Here is a 21,296-nt window from a genome sequence, read left to right on the forward strand (position 1 = left end):
AGACATTCGGCTTCTGAAAAACATTCGCAAACTTACAGTTTGCGGTGTTCAGGAGCCAATTTTTTGACAACTAAGCCGTTCGGGAACCTTTGATATGGATCAGATCAAAGGCCTCTGAAGTCCAGATTCCTGTTTTACACCCTGGCCAACCAGATACCTCTAGGAAGCCCATGAGCAGGGCCTGTCTATGTGCAACCACAGAGTAATAGGGACCAATACAGAAATGATGGTTATGAGCTGGCTGAACATTGCATGCCACAGGCCAGTTGTATTCAAACAGCATAGTGTGGAGAAGGAGAGCACCACAAGCCTGTACAAGAGCCTAAGAAGATCTCTTCTGGATCAGGCCAATTGCCCATCTTGTCCACCATCCTCTTCTCACAGTGGCCAACAAGTTGCTTGTGGGAAGTCTAAAAGAAGGAACTGAGCGCAATAGCACTCTTCGCACTTGTTATTCCTATGCATTCAGAGGCATACTGAAGTAGAACAGAGCCATCATAAGCGGCCACTAACAGAAAGCACAGCAGAGGAGGATTGCAAGGGACAAATGGATATATGCAATGTCATGCACAAACCACTATTATTATTATTGCAATTGTTGTTGTTATATTTTTAAAGATCTGAATTCTGTTCAAAGTTGCCCAGAAATCTGTACCTGAATTACTGCAACAAATTAGAGCATACTGTATTTATATTAATTTCTTCAATTACCAAGGCTTTTTAAAAAATGGTTGTGTGCTTTTTTAGTTTTGAAAGGAAGGAAGGGGGTACAAAATCTAGATAAAAAGAGGAGTACATGCAGTGCTATTTTTCAAGAAAAAGAAGTGCCAGAACTCACCACAAACACCTCCCTAGATCTCTTATAATGGCAATGGCGCCCACCTGAGAGGTGCCAGAACTGAGTTCCGGCTGGAAAAAAAGCCCTTGTTAAGTGTCAGGGGAGGAAGGGGAGAGAGAGATTCTCAGAAATGGGAAAATAGCAAAAACAAATATATGGGATATCAACAAAACACTGCCATTTGGGTTCATTCATATCCCTGCTCAGCCATAAATACTTCACTGGGAGACCTTGGACCAGTCACTGTTTCTCAGCCTAACCTAACTCGCACAGGAAACCCTCAGGTTTCTAAAAGAAGAAGATGTAAGATAATTTCCCCATCATTCTCAGCTTTGGACAAAGTTAAAATTGCCCCTTTTAAATTTCTCTCTTATTTTTATTTCCTTTGATGTAAGGGCTTGCTAATAGGACCAAGGTAAGTATACTGTTCCTGCATTTGTTTCAAATAACTTGTGAAAACATCCCTCCTTAGTTTGTGGTAGTTTCTCCTCTCGTGTTCTCTCATCTCCATTGTGGGTTATTTCCATAATCCTGAGGAAAATGAAATGGAAAGGAACTGTATGATACCAATGTCCTAATGAAGTCATTGATTTCTTCCGTGACGAGAGAAATCAATGATGGATTCAAGAATGTGAGTCGAACTCCAGTGCACATTTATTACAGTACAATGTGTTCTCTCTGAATAATGGCCACTTCCTCACTCGGAAGCCTGAATTTCCAGCGCAGCTAACGAAATACTGTCTCCGTTGGATATTGCCAGCAAAGACGTGCTAATAATACATTGCCAAATTGTACTTTGCAGGTCATGGTGGCAGAAGCACTAGACATTTCAAGAGAAACTTACTTTGCAATATTAATGGATCGAGCTTGCAATGGACCTGTTCTGGTTGGCAGCCCACAAGGTGGGGTTGATATAGAAGAAGTGGCAGCTAAAAGCCCGGAACTCATCTTCAAGGTACATTTCAAAACTTGGTGACATAAGTTTTTAAAAAATCTTCTTATTCTTATTCTTATTCTTATTATATCATCATCACCACCAGCAGCAGCATCAAACCTTGTATGGGAAATTGGAGCTTCCCATGACACCAGCATGAAAATTTCTTCCAATGTCATGAAAAAGCAAACTGGGCGTGTTGAGTTCCTTTTGCCAGGTTCATACAACACACAATAACAGGTCTAACTTGGTTTGGTTTGGTTTCATTAGGAACAGCAAAGGGCGGCGTACTGTACAAATGGGAAACTGTGTTGGAGATTGTCAGCTATGGCTGTGGTACTGGATTGGATCCACATCATTATCTCCCATTCCCCTGTCAACCAAGTTTGGCTGGTGGGCAGCTCTGACCCAAATCATGCAGGCAAAAACATTGTTCTTTGCAATCCCCACCAATGAGTACAGCTGATGGTGTCATGTGTGGGGAAGGTGGGCATGGCTTGCCTTGGATGAAATCACCTCACTGGTCAAATGCGGAGGACTGGAGCATCTAACAAAGATCCTGGTCTGGAAGTTCCCTACTGCTAAGTTACGACATCCCTGACAACTATCACTTCTTTTGCAGTCTTTCAACTGTGTATATATCTATTACAATACCAGTGCTCAAATGCAGATTGAGTTGATCCATTTATTCTTTGCCACTATTAGATCAGGTCCTCTGTGTGTACAGTGAATGTGTGTGCAGGGGCCAGCTTCACCCGCTGCTCACAGAGACCATGCACACAGTGGCCCACATAGAACCCTGCCATTTCAGAGTTTGCAATTATATGGCTCGCAGTCTCCATGCGTACAAGATATGTTCATATGGCGCATTGCAGAATGGGCTGTTCATGTGCCAAACACGTGTTGTATTGGAGGGGTCAGAGCTCAGGGTGCTTTGCGTGGAGATGGCCCTAGGCTGAAATTATGGTATCTCCAGTTGAAAAGATTACAGTTTGCAGAGACTTTGAATAGTTTCGGCTACTCAGAGCAGCTTTTGGGATAGATAGGACCAGTGGTCTGAACAATGTATTGCAGAGCTTCATGTGTTCACAGACACTTCTCCTGACAGAGGAGTGTCATAGCAAGTCAAACGATGACTTCCCAGGACTGCAAATCTGATGGCTCCCTGAGAGGAGCTTAACACTCGCTGTGCTCCTTCCCAGTCCTTTTACTTTAGCTCAGCATGGCAGCTAAGCCAACTTCCAGCTTAGCATGCCATCTGAACCCAAGATACAGTTAAGCCATCTCCTCCTGGACCAAAACAAAGCTCTTAATATTCCACACCCCACCTGCAGCCTAAAGGGGCTCATTCTAAGAGAATATTTGCCACCGGATTCTGCTGGTTTTCCAAACTGGCCCTAAAGAGAATGGTCACTTTAGGTTGAACACAGTGGGGCTTACCTCTGAGGAAAAAGAAAATTGGAGTGTCAAGGTGCCTGGCTTCCACAATCATAGAGGCAATTTCATGAGGGGAGCATCCCAACAAACAAGTATTGTTCCCTTATAGTCTGAAGTGTATTGTCCAGCAGTAGCTATCTATCTGGTTCTGCTCCTCTATAAATTAGCCTCTGTTGCCCCCTCAGCAAGAAATTACTCTTTCGCTCCTTAGCAATACAAATGGTTTACTTGCTGTTATGAAATGCCGGTTTTCCCTCACATTAGAGCTAGTTGTTATTTCATGTTACTGTACTGGAATGCTTGATTGTATTATGACCTTCTAATAGTGGTTACTGTCTTAAAAGTATTTATCATGAGACAGTCACTTAGCAACAAGGATCCCTTTTATATATTTGGTGAGCTAACGGTACATGCATGCAGAGTTCCATAATGCACATTTGAAATGTACACAAACAGAGAAACGTTACCGGGCATTGACACCAGTGCTCTGGTTCCTTGCCAGAACCAGTCACAAAAATTAACAGACTAAGTATTCATCGATGCCATCTGTACAGTAATTAAAAGTGAAAACTGGTGTCAGATTGTCTTGTCAGCATGCCACCCTGAAGAATTACATAGTTTTTTGGAGGGACTCTCTTCTCTGGCTGGCAAAGTAATTAAAACATACCCTATAGGCAGCTGCTATAGCCTCAGTCTCAGACTTTTGGCAACTTGCCACATTTTAATTAATAACTTGCAAATATATATTAAGCATTTTGGGGGTGCTTTTGAAGTTATGGGTCTGTTTTCAAACTGAATATCTTAGTTCTGTTTTGTGCACTTTATTGCAACAGGAGGAAATAGATATTTTTGAAGGGGTGAAGGATCTTCAGGCCCAACGGCTGGCAGAAAATCTGGGATTCAAGGGACCTCTGCAACAGCAGGTAAATTTTACCAGGAGCAAAACCATGACTGCATTCAGATGTCTGGGACCCTTTTCCACTCAGTAGTTCTCTGGAGTTCCAGTAACTTTTCATACATAGGGAGGATTGCACCCAGTGTGGCAGTGACCTTGGTGGCATCAGAGGTCATGGGATACCACCGCTTCTGGTTTCCTTTCTCATTTAGGAGTTACGGCAAACAATCGGTGTTCAAAATACGGGTTCCAACTAAATCATACAGTGGTACCTCAGGTTAAGTACTTAAATCGTTCCGGAGGTCCGTTCTTAACCTGAAACTGTTCTTAACCTGAAGCACCCCTTTAGCTAATGGGGCCTCCTGCTGCCGCTGCGCCGCCGCTGCACGATTTCTGTTCTCATCCTGGAGCAAAGTTCTTAACCTGAGGTACTATTTCTGGGTTAACAGAGTCTGTAACCTGAAGCGTATGTAACCCGAAGTACCACTGTACTTGGAGCAGATCCTTTGAAATCCACGGACTTAAGTTGATTGCAATAATTGATTTCAGTGGTTCAGCTCTTGAGTGTAACTTGGTTGGCTTCATCCCAAGAATCTGTTCTTAGAGCATGCCTACTTGGTTTGGGATAACAAATAGGTAGGATCTAGATGTAGGCTTGCTGAGCGTACAACCGTTGAAATAAATGGATCTACTCTGAGCTGGACTAAGTTTGAACCCAACCCAATAAGCCTTTCACTGCTTACTGGAAATGACCTCCTATTTTCTTCAGGCATTACCTTGAATTGTGCTTCCCCGTCCGTCTTTCCAGAAGCTCATTCCCAGAATTCCATCACGTCCCATGACCAAGAAACAGCATCAGTGGCCCATATGTAGGTGAAGGGATGGTGCTTTACTTTCTCCAGTACACAGGAATTTCCACCATTTGTAATTGTTCGCAAATCCCTGCTCCTGGGTGCAGCTTTATGATGAGGACAATGCCAAGAGGTACCCCAACGGCTGTATGTAGAGTGTACAGTGGTACCTCGGGTTACATATGCTTCAGGTTATATACGCTTCAGGTTACAGACTCCGCTAACCCAGAAATAGTGCTTCAGGTTAAGAACTTTGTTTCAGGATAAGAACAGAAATCGTGCTTTGGCGGCGCGGCGGCAGCAGGTGGCCCCATTAGCTAAAGTGGTGCTTCAGGTTAAGAACAGTTTCAGGTTAAGAACGGACCTCCGGAACGAATGCGAGGTACCACTGTACAAAATTACATGCATCCACAGTATACAAACTGTCCATTTTTTACTCTCCATAGCAATGGAGATTTATATTATTATATTATATTATATTATTTTATTATATTATATTATATTATATTATATTATATTATATTATATTATATTATATTATATTATATTATATTATTACATTACATTACATTACATTACATTACATTATATTATTATTATAAATTACAGTCATACCTTGGATCCTGAATGCCTTGCGAGTTGAATGTTTTGGCTCCCGAACACCGCAAACCCGGAAGCCAATGTTCTGGTTTGTGAACTTTCTTTGGAACCAGAACGTCCAACACGGCTTCCGATTGGCTGCAAGAGCTTCCTGCAGCCAATCGGAAGCCGCACCTTGGTTTCCAAATGTTTTGGAAGTCGAACGGACTTCCGGAACGGATTCCGTTCGACTTCCGAGGTACGACTGTATATTAATTAATTATTTTAATTTCAGTTCTACTCTGCCCTTCCTCCCAAAGTAGCCCAGTGCAGCAAACCATAAAATAACAAATACAATGCAAATATATAAACAGGTAGCACTTCAGTCTTCCACTGGATGCTTAAGAGAAATGTCCCTGGCCATCCCTTCCAGGGTAGCCAATCCTGAAAAACCAATGTGAAGATGCCTGCTGATTAAAATGGCTCTGGAATGCAGTGTTGATCTTTTTGCCACTACCATCCAACACAGCTCTCTTCTGCAATTTTTCTACAGAATTTTTCCCCTGCAGTTTTCTTCAGGTTATTACTGAAAAGCAAAAGCTTGCCATTTTGTAGATGGTAGATTCTCAGCATGCATTTCACTCCTCTTAAAATTTATCATTCATGTTCCAAAATGGGAGCATGAAAATGCAAGCCACCAGGCCTGTTTTGCAACTAGCTTAATCTTTATTTTACTGCTCTGGGAAGAGAAGGATGATAAATTGTTTTTTTGTGAGGGGTTTTGCACAGAATTTCCCATATCATCAAAATGCCACTTTTGTAAAACCTTTGAATTTTTAATACACCACTTCTAATTAATTTCTATCCCAACTGTGCAATTAACAAATGCATAATCATTAAGATGATTAACACCCATTTGAAGATTTAGCAGTATCTTTAATGAGAGAGAATTATTATTAAATCTTTCTAGCTTTGCATGTTCTAGCACTTAATTATTAGCACAATGCATGAACTGCTTAACTAAACAACAGCTAATACATTTCTTCCCATGTGCTATAACCTTTGCAGTGTGATTTACTGGAGCATAGAAACATAATGGCTACATCAGTACAATCAAAGGTCTATTTAATTTGGTCTTATCATAATCGTTTATATTCCCCAGTAGGTAGATGCCAGAAGAATTCTAGTTAGTACGACAGTGAAATTCTTCCGTTTAACATACTGTGGAGTCCTTGTGACAAATCTTAATACTTCTTGACGACTGCCTTGTAGGGTGTGTTTTTTGCAGGGTGGGCTAAATTTCAGTTTATACTAACAATATCCATTAGTATCCAAATTATTTCAAACATTAATGTGGAGAACTTTACTATAAACATAGTAAATACTTCATTTGATAAAACGTATGGTTAGGGAACTGCCGTTTGTTCTTCAGATTCAAAACATTTGGGGTTTAGTTTTGGTCGTGTGGAGCAGTTCATTCAAATTAGAATTGGATCCATTCTTTAAAGGCCTTGACTGATGTTCTGTGCACAAAAGTGGCTTATGTCAGTGAGAACCATAAACGCCGTTGGGATGAAGTAAACTATGAACAGCTACAAGTAGTCACTAAATCACTTATGGTATCAGCATGTGGAATCCTTGGGCAGCCGGGAGAACCCACTGCTGATGCCTGCCCTCCCCCCCAGCTCCATGCTTTGAGCAGCACCACATGGCTAAACCCATCTGCCATTTTAATTCCCCCCAAATGTCCCTGATCATCGTACGGTTGCTCTGGGGCACTGTGGGAAATTAACATGGCGGTGTTCAGCCATCTAGTGCTGTCTCCGGCAATTACTGCTCTCCTCAAAACTCCCTAGGCCACTGGTTCTCACTTATATAAGCCACCTTTTGTGCAGAGAACATCAGTCAAGGCCTTTAAAGAACGGTTCTCATTGCCTCCTCCATCCATGTGAGGTCTGGAAGGTGGCAACATGAGAACAGGCCTTTTCTGCAGCGTCTCCCTGTTTGTGGAATGCTCTCCCCAGGGAGATTCATCTCGCACCTTCATTATATATCTTTAGGCACCAGGCAAAAATGTTCCTCTTCAACTAGGCCTTTGGCTGATTCTATGGCCTTTTAATTGTGTCTGTGTGAAGCGGGGGTTATTGTTTTGTTGTTTCTGTTTTAACTATTTATCTGTGCTTTTATCTTGGGAACCGCCCTGAGATCTTTAGATGAAGGGCGGTATAGAAATCAATCAATCAAATAAATTTTGAATGAGCAGCTCCACCAACAGAGGATGAGGCCTACCAGAGAGTACTTTGCCCAGCGTCTCTCATCCTAGAAAGCTGCCTTACCCTGCGGCAGACCCTGATCCATCTAGCTCAGTCTTAAGCTGACTGGCAGTGGCTTTCATGCAGGAGTTTTTCCAACTTTACCTGGAAATGTCTCTGCATTGAACCTGGCACCTTCTGCATGCCAAGCTGATAGGAGATCAGCAACTTCTGGAGGGTTACCAGTTCCCCATCCCTGCTTTAGAGACGAGGATCCAAGGGCTAAGATTCCCCATGCAGTTATTTTATGAACAGCTTCCTCTATGTTGTTACCAGGTCAGCAGTTTGTTTCAAGGTAGGACCACTGGAGGGATGATGTGGCATATGGGGGGGGGGGCACACGCTCTTTCTTCCCCAAGACAGCTACAGACATCAGTCTGTCCATACTTCTGTTTAGCCTTGGAGTTGGCAACCAGAGGCTAGCTGATTCTTTTAGAGGCTTGCGGTTGTTGATGTGCAGTTGTTGATTCCCCAATATAATGACACAGAGGAACAAACTGTTAGATAAACCAGCCCCTGTTCAGTTGCTCCCGGTTGTGGGCGATTATAAAAGGCTCAGCAGATCATGAAGTTAATGCCGTTTCTAAATAGTGGCCTCCCTATTTGCTTTTTTACAATTACATTTAAGGAATATGCAGCAGTTATTTAGTTAGTTCTGATCGTGTGTCAATGCTGCTTACCAGAAAACAGATAAGAGCTGAGTTTAGAGAGCAAAGAAGCCAATTTTTCAACAATTGTTTCTTCAGTCAGAGTTGCATTTTGATGCTGGGAGGGAGGGTTTATACATTTTCCAAACAAATTCAGCAACTAATCTGCATTTGTCAGCTGCATATTGCTTCACAGTTTCTGAATTTAGTCTCATTAAGGTAATCACTTTAACTTCAATATCAGCATAATGTATTCATTATCAACTCTCAAACTTGGTTCATTGTGCTTAAATTAAGTTTGTTTGAATTAATGACACTGCTCTCTCTCTCTTTTTTTAACTACAAAGTTCTATTTAGTGCACTGCGAAGAGTGAGCCTCTGTAATGTTTGACGTTTCAAATCAGCATTCCATTTCCTCCTGGCTAAAATAATCGGCCACTGATTTAAAAGCAATAGATAGCATTAGTGTTTCATAAAGGAAGGTTATTATGTCATTAACTTTTTGTAGCTGCTTTTACACTGATGCAGAAAATACAAACATCTTTAGCATCTTAATTCAGGATAATTCTCTGCCTGCCTCCGCTGGTTTACTTTTGTGTAATTATGCACCACTTTTTTCAACTTTAGGCTGCCGATCAAATTAAGAAGCTGTACAACCTTTTCCTGAAAATTGATGCCACTCAAGTTGAAGTGAATCCCTTTGGCGAAACTCCAGAAGGACAAGGTACGAAAGAGAAAAAGAAAGATTTAAAAAAGCACCTTGATCTAGCAGAGAAATAGGAATTTCTAGATGAACTCACATGCATGGGAGTTCTATACTACACCCTTGTGCCAACATAACCTCCCTAATTTTCTAAGAAAATGTGCCATGGGCACACCGTCTGCCTCTTTTCCACCATTGTCACATTCAAAATCCCCACCTCCTTCCCAAGCTTTGACTGCAATGTGTGATTCTGCGCTCATCGATGCTAAACTCTTGTCCTGTTTGCATGTTTCCTTGCATGAGCAAGTCCTGACTCCTGCCCAAAACACAACGACGGGGCTCTTACAGAGATCTTCATTCACATAAGTAATAATACAGGCTCAGCAGCCAAATTGGCAGTAGGTGTCAGAACTTCAGGAGCCAGGCAAAGAAGTTCAGAACTGAGCAGGAGCAACCAAGATGCCCCAACCAATTTTCACACTCCTCCCACCAAGCTTTTAAAGGCCAGCTCTGGTGTGCTTGTTTGCATGGCTCTCTTGCCGTGCGGCTTATAACCGTGAGGTTATAAATGCACACTCTTCCCATCTATGGAGAGTGGCACCTGGTCCTTGACTACAATGCTGCGTCCTTCCCTATGGTTTTCCCAGTAGTGATCTATGAAAGTGAGAGCTGAACCATAAAGAAGGCTGATCGCTGAAGAATCGATGCTTTTGAATTATGGTGCTGGAGGAGACTCTTGAGAGTCCCATGGACTGCAAGAAGATCAAAACTATCCATTCTTAGGGAAATCAGCCCTGAGTGCTCACTGGAAGGACAGGTCATGAAGCTGAGGCTCCAGTACTTTGGCCACCTCATGAGAAGAGAAGACTCCCTGGAAAAGACCCTGATGTTGGGAAAGATGGAGGCCACAAGGAGAAGGGGACGACAGAGGACGAGATGGTTGGACAGTGTTCTCGAAGCTACCAGCATGAGTTTGACCAAACTGCGGGATGCAGTGGAAGACAAGAGTGCCTGGCGTGCTCTGGTCCATGGGGTCACAAAGAGTTGGACACGACTAAACGACTAAACAACAACAGCCTCTGCCGCTTCCAGCTCAAATGAAGCTCTACGCTCCATGGGAGAGGCGAAAGGGGGAAAGCCTCCATCCTTGGTTACCACAAACGCCCACTACCACCCAGAGTTCTGCTTCTGCTTCATGAGTCTGAGCATGCCTGATCCTGACAGGACCACTGGGATTGTGACATTGAGAGGGGGACCAGAAACACGTCCCTGATCCTCTTGCTGCATTTGAGCACCCTAAATGCATGCACGCTCGTGGCTAGGGCGGTGGCTAATTCTAAACAGAATAGCCTTCATAGCCATAGCTTGAAACTCACTTTAGGCTTGCGCCTCATCTGGCTAACATGGCATTGAGTTAAAGGCCAATTAGACTCTCAACAGGATCTTTATCTCCCTTAACAGATGTTTATTTATGGGAGGCTTATATACACAACTCTTCTTGTAACAGCTTCCAGCATAGTTACTGTCACATTTCAAGCAGCCAAAATCTCATTTTCCATTGATTTTCCGCCCTATTGTTGCTTTACTTGATTATTTTCCCCATTTCTGATACAATATGTGAGTGAAACTTGTAATGATTCATTTTTGTCATAAGGAATGTTCAGGGATGAGAGACAATGCAAAAAATGCAGTAGTTTCTTTCTTTCTCGGCAGACAGACAGTATCCCAAGACCGTCCAAATCCCAAGAAACGTGTGGACTAGATTGAAGTCTAAATAGTGCAGTGCTTTTAGGGTGAACAAGCTTGTTTTTATTCTATTTTACCTCTGATATTTCTGGGAGAGCTTTGCACCATAGATAGTCACAAAAGCAGTGTACACAACCCTCAATGAAGATACCCATCAATCAAAATAATTCAGCGTTTAAAACAAAACCCACAAGTAAAAACATAAGCTGTATTATGCTTGCTCATGGAATTTCATAAAATGCCTGCTGCAATGGAAATATCTTTGCCCAGAACCTGAAATTCAGCAGGGAAGGGCATATCTGACTGCAAAGGGGAGTTCCACAGAATCAGGCCCACAAAGCTGAACCCTTTCTTCCTGGTGGATGTGAACCATAGATTTGATTCACTAACGGAGAAAGAAATATATCTGTGCATAAAGAAACCCAAATAAATGAGAAACCCTTAATGGCTCAATTGATTCGACATATTTTTTCCTACATCTTGGTTGTCAAAATGCAGCAAGTTGCCATCAGTTGTAGTCCACACAGTTACAAGCAAATAGCATAATCTTCTCCAGTAATTTGTATCTAACAGATAAACCCAGTAAGGAGAACTTGCCACATTAGTGAATAAAACAGAATGTTTTGAGTCTTAGAGCGAAAATCTCTGGTTACTTAATGGCTCTCTTAAAAGCCACAGATCTTCGGTGATGCAGGAAAGATACATTTCCCTTTGCCTCAAGATTGTGTTCCTTTGGACACACAAAATGTGACTTTTTTAAAAAAAAGAGAGCAAAACATCATAAAAATAATTCATTTATAGTAACACATGGCAATAATTCAGAGATTGAATTACAGTCATGATCAAGTGTGTGTTTGTTTTATGACCGTAACACACAATAGTCAAATTAAACTGAATTATTGGGGGAAATGATTAATGATCAGAATTTACAAATGTTGCCTCTGTGCAGGAGCTGCTGCTCTTCCCCTCGCCTCTAAAAAATTCCCTGCGGCATTTTGAATAGATTTGTGGCACTACATACAGAACAGTAAAAGAAACCAGATTCAAAAAAAAAATTGGAAAAGAAAGATGTATTATTTGTAAATTATTGTATTACACTTTCTAGCTGGATTCTAGGTGTTTTGCGTTATACTAACTGCATGCAGATTAGGGCTGCAGCCACACAGCAGTTTATTCCATTTCCCTGATGTTTCCCTCACTGTTTATTTCTTCATTGTATTTGAGCTTACACCTAATGTAAAAGACACTTCCAGAAAACTAATGGAATATGGCACACGTTTAGCACTCGTTTCCATGTGACCTGATTCCAGAAAAAAAATTCATTCGCACCTCCCTTAACCCAGGAAATTGTGCGAGTAAAGTGACAATATTTGGGGCAGGATCCCAGCACAGCACACCATACTTTCCTACCATTTTCATTGGGAGACAGAAGCATGCATGTGCACCAAGGGAGGGGGAGAAGCCATGTTGTTACGTGACATATTAATCACTGGTGTGAAAAGTCACATCTCCGTAACACAACAGGTATGAGAGGAACATTAGACAATGGAACAGAAGTGCCAGCGTTATAATCAGGAAATTCTGCCCATGTCTGAGAGTGGATCCTCATCAGTTAAATGTGAGCAGCCCCATCGACATCTATGGAAATTATCAGCCATACAACCAAGTGAGATTTCAATCTCATGCTTACACTACTAAATATTTCCCATTCCTTTCAATGGAAGCCGACGCATTAGATCACGGGTGTCAAACACAAGGCCCGCGGGCCGAATCCGGTCCGCCAGACCTCGTCATGTGGCCCGTGTAGCCGCCGCCGGCCGCCGGCTGCCAGCCTTCACCTTTTATTCTCACTTTTTTTTTTTGACACAAGAAAGCCGCCTCTTCAGCGCATGCGCGGCAGCCTACAAGCCAGAGAACATCTGCCCTCTAGCAGCGCCGTTCTACACAGGAAACCTCCACTTTACATGCATTCAGGAAACCTCCACTTGTTTTTATATTGAGCGCATATTGAGTCCTGTAGATACAACCGGCCCTTTGAGGGTGACTAAACTGCTGATGCGGCCCCCGATGAATTTGCGTTTGACACCCCTGCATTAGATAGTGGTGGGTTTATTGTATCCCGTGATCCTGGCCTCAGTCCGGATACAGTAGTTTGCAATTGTTATGTAACATGTCACCAGGAACCTAGGATAGTGATCTTTGTTTACATTAGTTATAAGAAAGGAGATTCCAACTGAACATACGGGAAAACTTTCCGGCAGCAAGAGCTGTTCGACAGTGGAACAGTTTCCCTCGGGAGGTGGTGGACTCTCCTTCCTTGGAGGTTTTTAAGCAGAGGTTGGATGGCCATCTGTCATGGATGCTTTAGCTGAGATTCCTGCATTGCAGAGGGTTGGACATGATGACCCTTGGGTCCTTTCCAATTCTACGATTCTATGATTTCAAGACGGATGACAGAAGCCCATATAACTATCCTGCATTAATATTGGGAATCGTATTGGGTGTTTTGCATCCAGATGTATATCCACGTTCAATCTATGAGTGCGGTTATGAATAGGATTTGAATGTTCTGCTGCTTTGGAGCAAGTAGGCAATTTGTTTACCTCCTGTATCATACACCCACACACACCGGCGCTGCTCATTAAACCCTGGATTAAATTAATATATATATTTTCCATTGAAATGAAATCGGTAGTCTTCAAAGAATGCAGAAATAACTGTTGGTGAAATAGGAGAACTTCACCTTAGGCCCCACTGTGTATTTAAGGCAGTATCATACCACTTTAAGCAATGGTCGCTTCCCCCAAAGATTCTTGGGAATTGTAGTTTTTTAAGAGTACCAAGACATATTAAGAGACCCCTGTTCCCTTCACAGAGCGACAGTTACCAGAGTTCCCTGGGAAGTGGAATTGACCATCAAGCTACTCTGGGAACTGCAACTCTGTAAGGGGAATAGGGGTCTCCTAACAAATCTCAGCACCCTTAACAAACTACAACTCGCAGAATATTGGGGCAGGGGAGCCATGCCTACTTAAAGTGGTGCCATAAATGTGGCCACTGTCCACATGTATCCCCTCACCCCCTGGATTCTTTGGGCGAAGCCATAACCCTAACCCTGCTGCTTTCAATATACCGTATTTTTCGCCCTATAGGATGCACTTTTTACCCTCCAAAAATGAAGGGGAAATGTGTGTACGTCCTGTGGGGCGAATGCAGGCTTTCGCTGAAGCCTGGAGAGCGAGAGGGGTCGGTGCGCACCGACCCCTCTCGCTCTCCAGGCTTCAGGAAGCTATCCCCCCAGCCCCGCAAGCTCCCAGAGCGATGCCGAAGCTGCGCTCTGTGACCCATTCTGGGGGCTGGGGTCGGGGGAAGCTCGGGCTTCCCCCGCCCCAGCCCTGCGCCTTGGGGGGGAATAAAAAAAATTTTCTTTGTCCCCCCCCCCAAAAAAAAATCTAGGTGCGTCCTATGGGCCGGTGCGTCCTATAGGGCGAAAAATACGGTATATTGCAGGTGGACGAGGGTATAAACAGGTACATTCTAGAGTAGGTGAACAGGAACTGCGAAGAAGTCTGCAAGTGTTGTTGCAGTTCATGCTTAAATTGAAGATTAAAATGTCTGTCCTAGATGGCCCCAAGGACTGCCAGCGTTCTCCTTGCCCCTTAGCATAAGCTGTTGAATTCGCACATCTCTGACAGCTTCATGTCAATAGCAAAAGCAGAGGGAAAGCACTCCAAGAATAGAAGTGCCGGGGCTCTCTTTGATATTTGTTCAGAGAAAAAAAAAGTGCATTTGTATAATCTATCATGTATGTAACAATATTCTTTTGACGGCAGAAAATGTTTTATAAATATTAATAGGTGGGCTTGTTTCCCTGCTGTTTTGCAATGTTGCTCTTGTTAATGGTGAAAGTTCTGCAGAAATGAGATTTCCACGGTGACTTTAGAAAGGTCTGCCAGGAGAGTCCTGCTAGCGGTGCAGGCATGGATCAGGGTTTCATATCTCAGTTAAGAGCAAACCCTGGTTAAGTTTGGAGCCGGAAGCAGGAAGGAGATGTTAGAATTTCTGCTCCATGATTGCAGTCATGGGATTTTTGTCTATCACATGACGGTGTATGTTTTGACTCCATAAAGTGGGAAGTGATGGAGACAGGATGTTTGTGTTACTGTGTTCCGTGAAGTGGGACTATTGTCCTTTGTTCTTTCTCTATGCTGTCTGATGCTAGAGAGAGAGAGAGAGCCATGTTGCAGTACTCCGTGTGTGTTTATATGTTAATAAAGTAGATTAGCCAAAGTGCTGAGTTGCTGAGGTCTGTTACGCAAGCTGCAAAGACTCTGTGGATCCCTAAGTGTGCTGGTGTCTGTTGGCATCGGTCGCTGTGATGTTCGGGCAGAAGAAAGCTTTTGAAGCTCCCGAAAGAAAGACCAGGAGGGAGAGAACATGCCAGTCGGGCATGTGTCTCTGCCAGGGTCCTACTCGAGTGTAGGACAAGCTCCTGACAGGAGAGTGCAATCTCACGGCTCCTTGTGTGTGTGATCTGCTTCTAAAATTGCAGCTTGTTTATATTTAGCTGCTTTGTTGTTTGTTACTTCTGTTTGATTTTAGGTTGCATTTCCTCTTGTTTTCAGATCTGTTTGTTATTACATTTATACCCCACCTTTCCTCCAGGAAGCTCAAGGCATATGTGGCTCTCCCCCTCCCTAGTTTATCCCCCTGTTTTTCTCTGACTGTGTTTGTTTGTGCAGGACATATTAAAACAATCGCTTAAAGGCTTTATTAACATAACGCGTAAGAGCTACAGCTATTACAGATTTGTAATTAAACACATGCATTGTTACGTCGGTCTGTTGAGAACATTTATGGGAGACTGCTCTGTTGAGCTTCCCTTTTCTGCCCTGACTTTCATTGTGTGTTTTCGCCACGCTGGCGTTCCACATCTTAATTTAAGACTCTTGACACCTGGTAGGCCTATGGCAAATTGAGTTTTGATGTCTGCTGTTCTAAGTCCCTGAGGCCTGCTTCTGTATAATTCTGTTGGGGGGCGGGGTGGGGAGTTACATTGATTTTGCAGAGATCAGGACTGTGCACTCTCGATACTGGAAAGTGTGGTGCTTAAAAATTATGCAACTCTATTTCACATTTGGAACTAACCACTCAATAGCTCTGATGTATTGATTTCATTTCCCTTTCATTTAGTTGTGTGCTTTGATGCCAAGATAAACTTTGATGACAATGCTGAGTTCAGGCAAAAAGAGATATTTGCCATGGATGACAAATCTGAGAATGAGCCAATAGAAAATGAAGCTGCCCATTATGACTTGAAGTACATAGGCCTGGATGGAAACATTGCCTGTTTTGGTAAGCAAAAATATGTTCATACTATACATTTCTGACTTTGATTCAAAGACCTTATGTGTTAAAAGATAGGGGGTATTTGGAAACTGGGGGAGTTTCAAAAGCACCATGCAATAGGTCATAGAGGTATGCAGTCCAATGAAAACCAGTCAACAATTCTGGTTGCATGCAGGTATTTGAAGAAGAAGAAGAAGAGTTTGGATTTGATATCCCGCCTTTCACTCCCTTTAAGGAGTCTCAAAGCAGCTAACATTCTCCTTTCCCTTCCTCCCCCACAACAAACACTCTGTGAGGTGAGAGCGGGGACGTGAACCCGGTTCACCAGATTACGAGACTACCGCTCTTAACCACTACACCACACTGGCTCATGACTAAGGTTGTCTTTTGGATTCCCAGCCATGTGTTTGACATAACCGTTAACAACCATGGAGGCTGCATTCAAATAATCGTATCTCAGCTTAATGAGCCAAGGTATGACTAAGCCTCATGGCTGCATCTACATCCCATTTGCACAAGGTCCTGAACAAAATAGAAAGTTTGCAGTAAACTTGGCTTTCCCAGGAAACTATGGTTAACAGCTTCAGATATTGAAGTTAATATCTTGGCTTGTTCTGAAGCTGTTAACCCCAGTCTCCCAGGTTGGACGAAACAGGAAACTATAGTTAACTGAAGACTTCCTGGTTTGTTTGCCAGCTCAAAGGTTGAAATCAAAGGCTCGTTCATAGATTGGCTAATTAAGCTGCAATATGATCGTCCAAACGCGGCCACTTAGTAACATTAAAAATGTGCGGCAGAGCTGTTCTTCACATTTAAGCTGCATGCAGTCATTATTCTTGGCATATGCGCGCTCTGTGAACATCAAAGATGCCAAATGATGGCGGGTGGGTGTTTTACTTACTCCACAACTGTGTTACTGGAATTGTCAGCCATGTATCCAAAAAGTTGTCAACATTTGAATAGAAATGAATTCTAAATAATGGAAGGAAAAGTAATTGCTGCCCCAAGGAATCTGGGCAGAATGTTTCGACTGCATACCCAGAACTATCATTTGAATTTAGAATCAGTGTTTTCTGTATTGCTTCCTGTATGGAAAACCATCAAAGAAAATGTACTACAGACAATGAATGGGGCCTTTTTAAGGGTTCATGCTCTTCTGCACATGATAGACCTATCCACTGGAGCAAGTCATTATGTTCTGGTGGACGCCAGTCCAGGCTCCCTACCCACCACCCAGGCAAGATTTTAGAACAGTTGAGACCTCAACTAGATGTCACTCAAGCAATCCCTGATCAGAATCTTTCACTTTTTAAAAACATTGAAATAGCCATATGGGACTATTAATGGATCAGCGAATGGGGAGTGGACTTTAGCTGGTTCCTCCCATGAATTTTCCCCAGTCTAAATTGCCTCTCTCCCCAAGCTGCTATTAGCAATTTGGGGGTGGGGGTAGATAAGTCTCTAGATCTGTAGTTCCCAATTGGTGGTCTGTTGACCCAGGGGGTCCGTGGCGCCATTTCCGTAAAAAAAGCTACCTCTGAAGGAGCATCTCCACCCCCATCGTTCTACCCAGACACTGAGGTCCAGCGCCGAGGGCCTTCTGGCGGTTCCATCACTGCGAGAAGCCAACTTACAGGGAACCAGGCAGAGGGCCTTCTCGGTAGTGGCACCCGCCCTGTGGAACACCCTCCCACCACATGTCAAAGAGAACAACAACTACCAGACTTTTAGAAGACATCTGAAGGCAGCCCTGTTTAGGGAAGCTTTTAATGTTTGATGCATTGCTATGTTTTGGTATTTTGTTGGAGGCCGCCCAGGGTGCCTGGGGAGGCCCAGCCAGATGGGCAGGGTATAAATAAATAATTGGGAACCACTGCTCTAGATCAGGGGTCTGCAAGGTTTACCTTGCCTGGGCCAGTTCACTCCCATGGAGATCGCTCCATGGGCTGGTTTCCGGCGCTGCGGGGGCTTGGTCCAGGAGCGGGTCGTGGGCCGTTTAAACGACCCACCGTGGGCAGCAGGTTGCCGACCCCTGCTCGAGATCATATTAGAAGCCCCAGTGCAGCTGCTTTGTTACTAAGCAACAACAAAAGGATCACAGATCTCAGGTATGTCATGGCTACAACCATACCATACATTTAAAGCACATGGCTTCCCTCAAAGAACGTTGCGAATGGTAGCCCTGTGAGGGGTGAACTACAGTTCCCAGGATTATTTGTGGGTAGCTTTATTCTTCAAATGAATGGTGTGGATGTGACCCATGCCTGGATTGGCTCTTAGTGAGAAGCATGGGACTATTTTTGAGAGGGCGAGGGGAAGATTCTCTTGCACACACAGAATCTTCCTACCCAAACCTTTGCCTTTGGATTTTTGTCTCTTGTTTCCTTACAATTCTTGTTCACTTTTCTTTTTAAAAAGTTTGATTAGGTTATATATAATAATGATGATGATTTATTATCTATACCCCACCCATCTGGCTGGGTTTCCCCAGCCACTCTGGGCGGCTCCCAACCAAATATTAAAAACACAATACGGCATTAAACATTAAAAACTTCCCTAAACAGGGCTGCCTTCAGATTTCTTTTAAAAGTAAGATAGTTGCTTATTTCCTTGACATCTGATGGGAGGGCGTTCCACAGGGCAGGCGCCACTACCGAGAAGGCCCTCTGCCTGGTTTCAGTGTAAGTTAACATTATACTTCGGTTCCCCAGCATTTTAAAAGCCTAACCTGATAAACAGAATGTACATGCGTGACCATGTAAATTTGGGATCCTGTATTGTTTGAAAAATGTTTCAGTGAATGGAAATAAAAGATTAAATTATTTATCTGGACCACTTATATTTAAGCAAAAACTCTTAAGTGCTTTATAACATAACTTAAAACATCTGAAATAAACAGGAGATACAAAAAAGAAAAAGAAAAAAACAACCCAGGGAATTTTTACGTTCTGCAAAACACTATTAACAACTAGAGCATCATTTTTAGTATCAAAATAAATATTACACATAAAAATCAGTTTCAGATATACAAGGAAAATTCATAATAAAAATGGAAATAAGAGCTGAACCAGTCTATATTTGACATAAACATTTCATTTGCACTTTTTTTTAAGCCTTCATGGGAATTAAAAAAAAAAATGTAGAGAAGTAGCTTTTTGCTCCTCACAGTTTATGGCATGTAGATTTCTCTCCATGCTTAATTGCGAGATTCAGAGATTGTGGTAGAACAAATTTGTAGCTTTGGCACTGAGGTCTTAATCTAACTGGAATTAACATTTTTAAAAGGATTTGTAGCTCATTAAACCAATAGCACCATCAAATTATACGCCTGAAACATCCCATCCGGATTGTAGGCTCCTGTTCAAGGAATTTTTTTAAACTAAAAGCTTACTTTGTAGAGAAGCAATCAATTTAACATGCCAAAGCATTTTCTTCTCTCTTACCCAGGTGAGTTAATGTATTTGCAACACAGGCAACATTTAACATAGCAGAGGTGTCAACCATTAAAAAAAAGAAGATAAAATCTAAAGCATTGTCATCAAAAGAATATCCAGTGGGAGTTTGGTTAAAAGGAGAACTGAGTTTTTAAATATTTTCCAACAGGATGTTAGCTTTATGCCAAGGTTAATGAAATTAGACATGGCCCATAAAACTGCCAAGGGAATTAAGGGATCAGTGGTAAGTGAAGGAGACGTTTTGTGGGGTTTCTGCTGGTTTCAGAATATGCTTTTTGCTCCTAATTCCCTGGGAAAGTATATGCAAGTTCAGAACATAAAACTGTGAAAACATCATTGTATTATGCACAATTAAAATTATGCCTCATTTATTAAGTACTAATCAATTAAAATTACCCTATGAATGGGCATAATTTAGCCTGCAAGTCACATGCAATCCCCAAGCAAGGTTTGCTCTATGTTTTCTTCCCAGCATCTGTCAGGGCTCCTCTCAATCTCTATACAAAACCAGTGGGGAGCCTGCAACAAAACATTGCAGTATATTTCCTGACTCTAAAAGGGACTGTTCCTCTTCAGCCAGCCTTGGACAGGAACCTTGTGCCACTGTTTCGGACTTCTTAGCACCCCATTTTCTCCACCCCGCCATACTATATTGGGCCTTGAATCTAGGCTTGCAGCTAGCGTTGAACCATGAGGCCAAAGTCCAGGACTCTGCAAATCACCACTCAGAGAACAGCAATTGGAGAGTCAACAGCAGACAGGCCCAATGGTGTCAGCTGGGTCTATTTGGGCTCTCACTGGTATATTTTAACGGAGGCGGGGGGAGTACACTTGCAAATAATGCTGCTCTGTTTCCAGAGATAAATGGCAATTGCAGCAGAGAGCAGGAAGTTGCTGTATGGCCTTTCTTTCTGACACACACCCACACCCCCACACACCCCAATAGTGAAACATGTCTTAGTCCATTTAATTCTGCATAATCACTGGGGAGAAATGAATCAATAAATAGCAGCCTAAGAATGCCAGACACCAAATATTGCTGATGTCTTTCTTTGTATCCATGTGCATTAAACCTGAAAGTCCATCTCTTTTACACTGTTCCCTGCTCTCTCTCTCTCTCTCTCTTTATTGTATTATTAGTTACAGCGTTTTCCTACCACTCTTAAACTGTAACTTCTCTGGGTAGTGGTAGTGGCACTTTCTAAACGACATCCCTACGAGTCTGCATCTCGCCATTTTAAAATGCACAACTCTGATTCTCTTAATTGCAGTCAATGGCGCTGGGCTTGCTATGGCAACGTGCGATATCATTTCCCTTAATGGCGGAAAGCCTGCCAACTTCCTGGATCTTGGTGGAGGCGTGAAAGAAGCACAAGTATATCAAGCATTCAAACTGCTCACTGCTGATCCCAAGGTAAAGCCTGTTGACTCTGCACAGACGCTTTCTCGACACACTCGTATGTTTGTCTTCATAAAGCCAAAAAGTGTGCACTGAGTAGCATCGAATGCAGCAACTCTCTGAAGTTGTGACAGTTTGAGTCTCCTTGGCT

General features: G+C 42.8%; 1 protein-coding gene across 1 annotated transcript in view; it reads left to right on the top strand.

Annotated features, from left to right (window-relative positions):
• The window catches only part of SUCLG2 (succinate-CoA ligase GDP-forming subunit beta), a 212,720-nt gene that overhangs the window by 117,545 nt on the left and 73,879 nt on the right, over nucleotides 1-21,296 (top strand). Inside the window, exons 5-9 of the mRNA XM_053378249.1 lie at nucleotides 1,641-1,793; nucleotides 4,043-4,132; nucleotides 9,121-9,217; nucleotides 16,136-16,297; nucleotides 21,018-21,160. Of these exons, the coding sequence (XP_053234224.1) occupies nucleotides 1,641-1,793; nucleotides 4,043-4,132; nucleotides 9,121-9,217; nucleotides 16,136-16,297; nucleotides 21,018-21,160 (645 nt within the window). The remainder of the gene's footprint in view (nucleotides 1-1,640; nucleotides 1,794-4,042; nucleotides 4,133-9,120; nucleotides 9,218-16,135; nucleotides 16,298-21,017; nucleotides 21,161-21,296) is intronic.

This window comes from Podarcis raffonei, chromosome 2, assembly GCF_027172205.1.
Source record: "Podarcis raffonei isolate rPodRaf1 chromosome 2, rPodRaf1.pri, whole genome shotgun sequence".
Classification (NCBI taxonomy): Eukaryota; Metazoa; Chordata; class Lepidosauria; order Squamata; family Lacertidae; genus Podarcis; species Podarcis raffonei.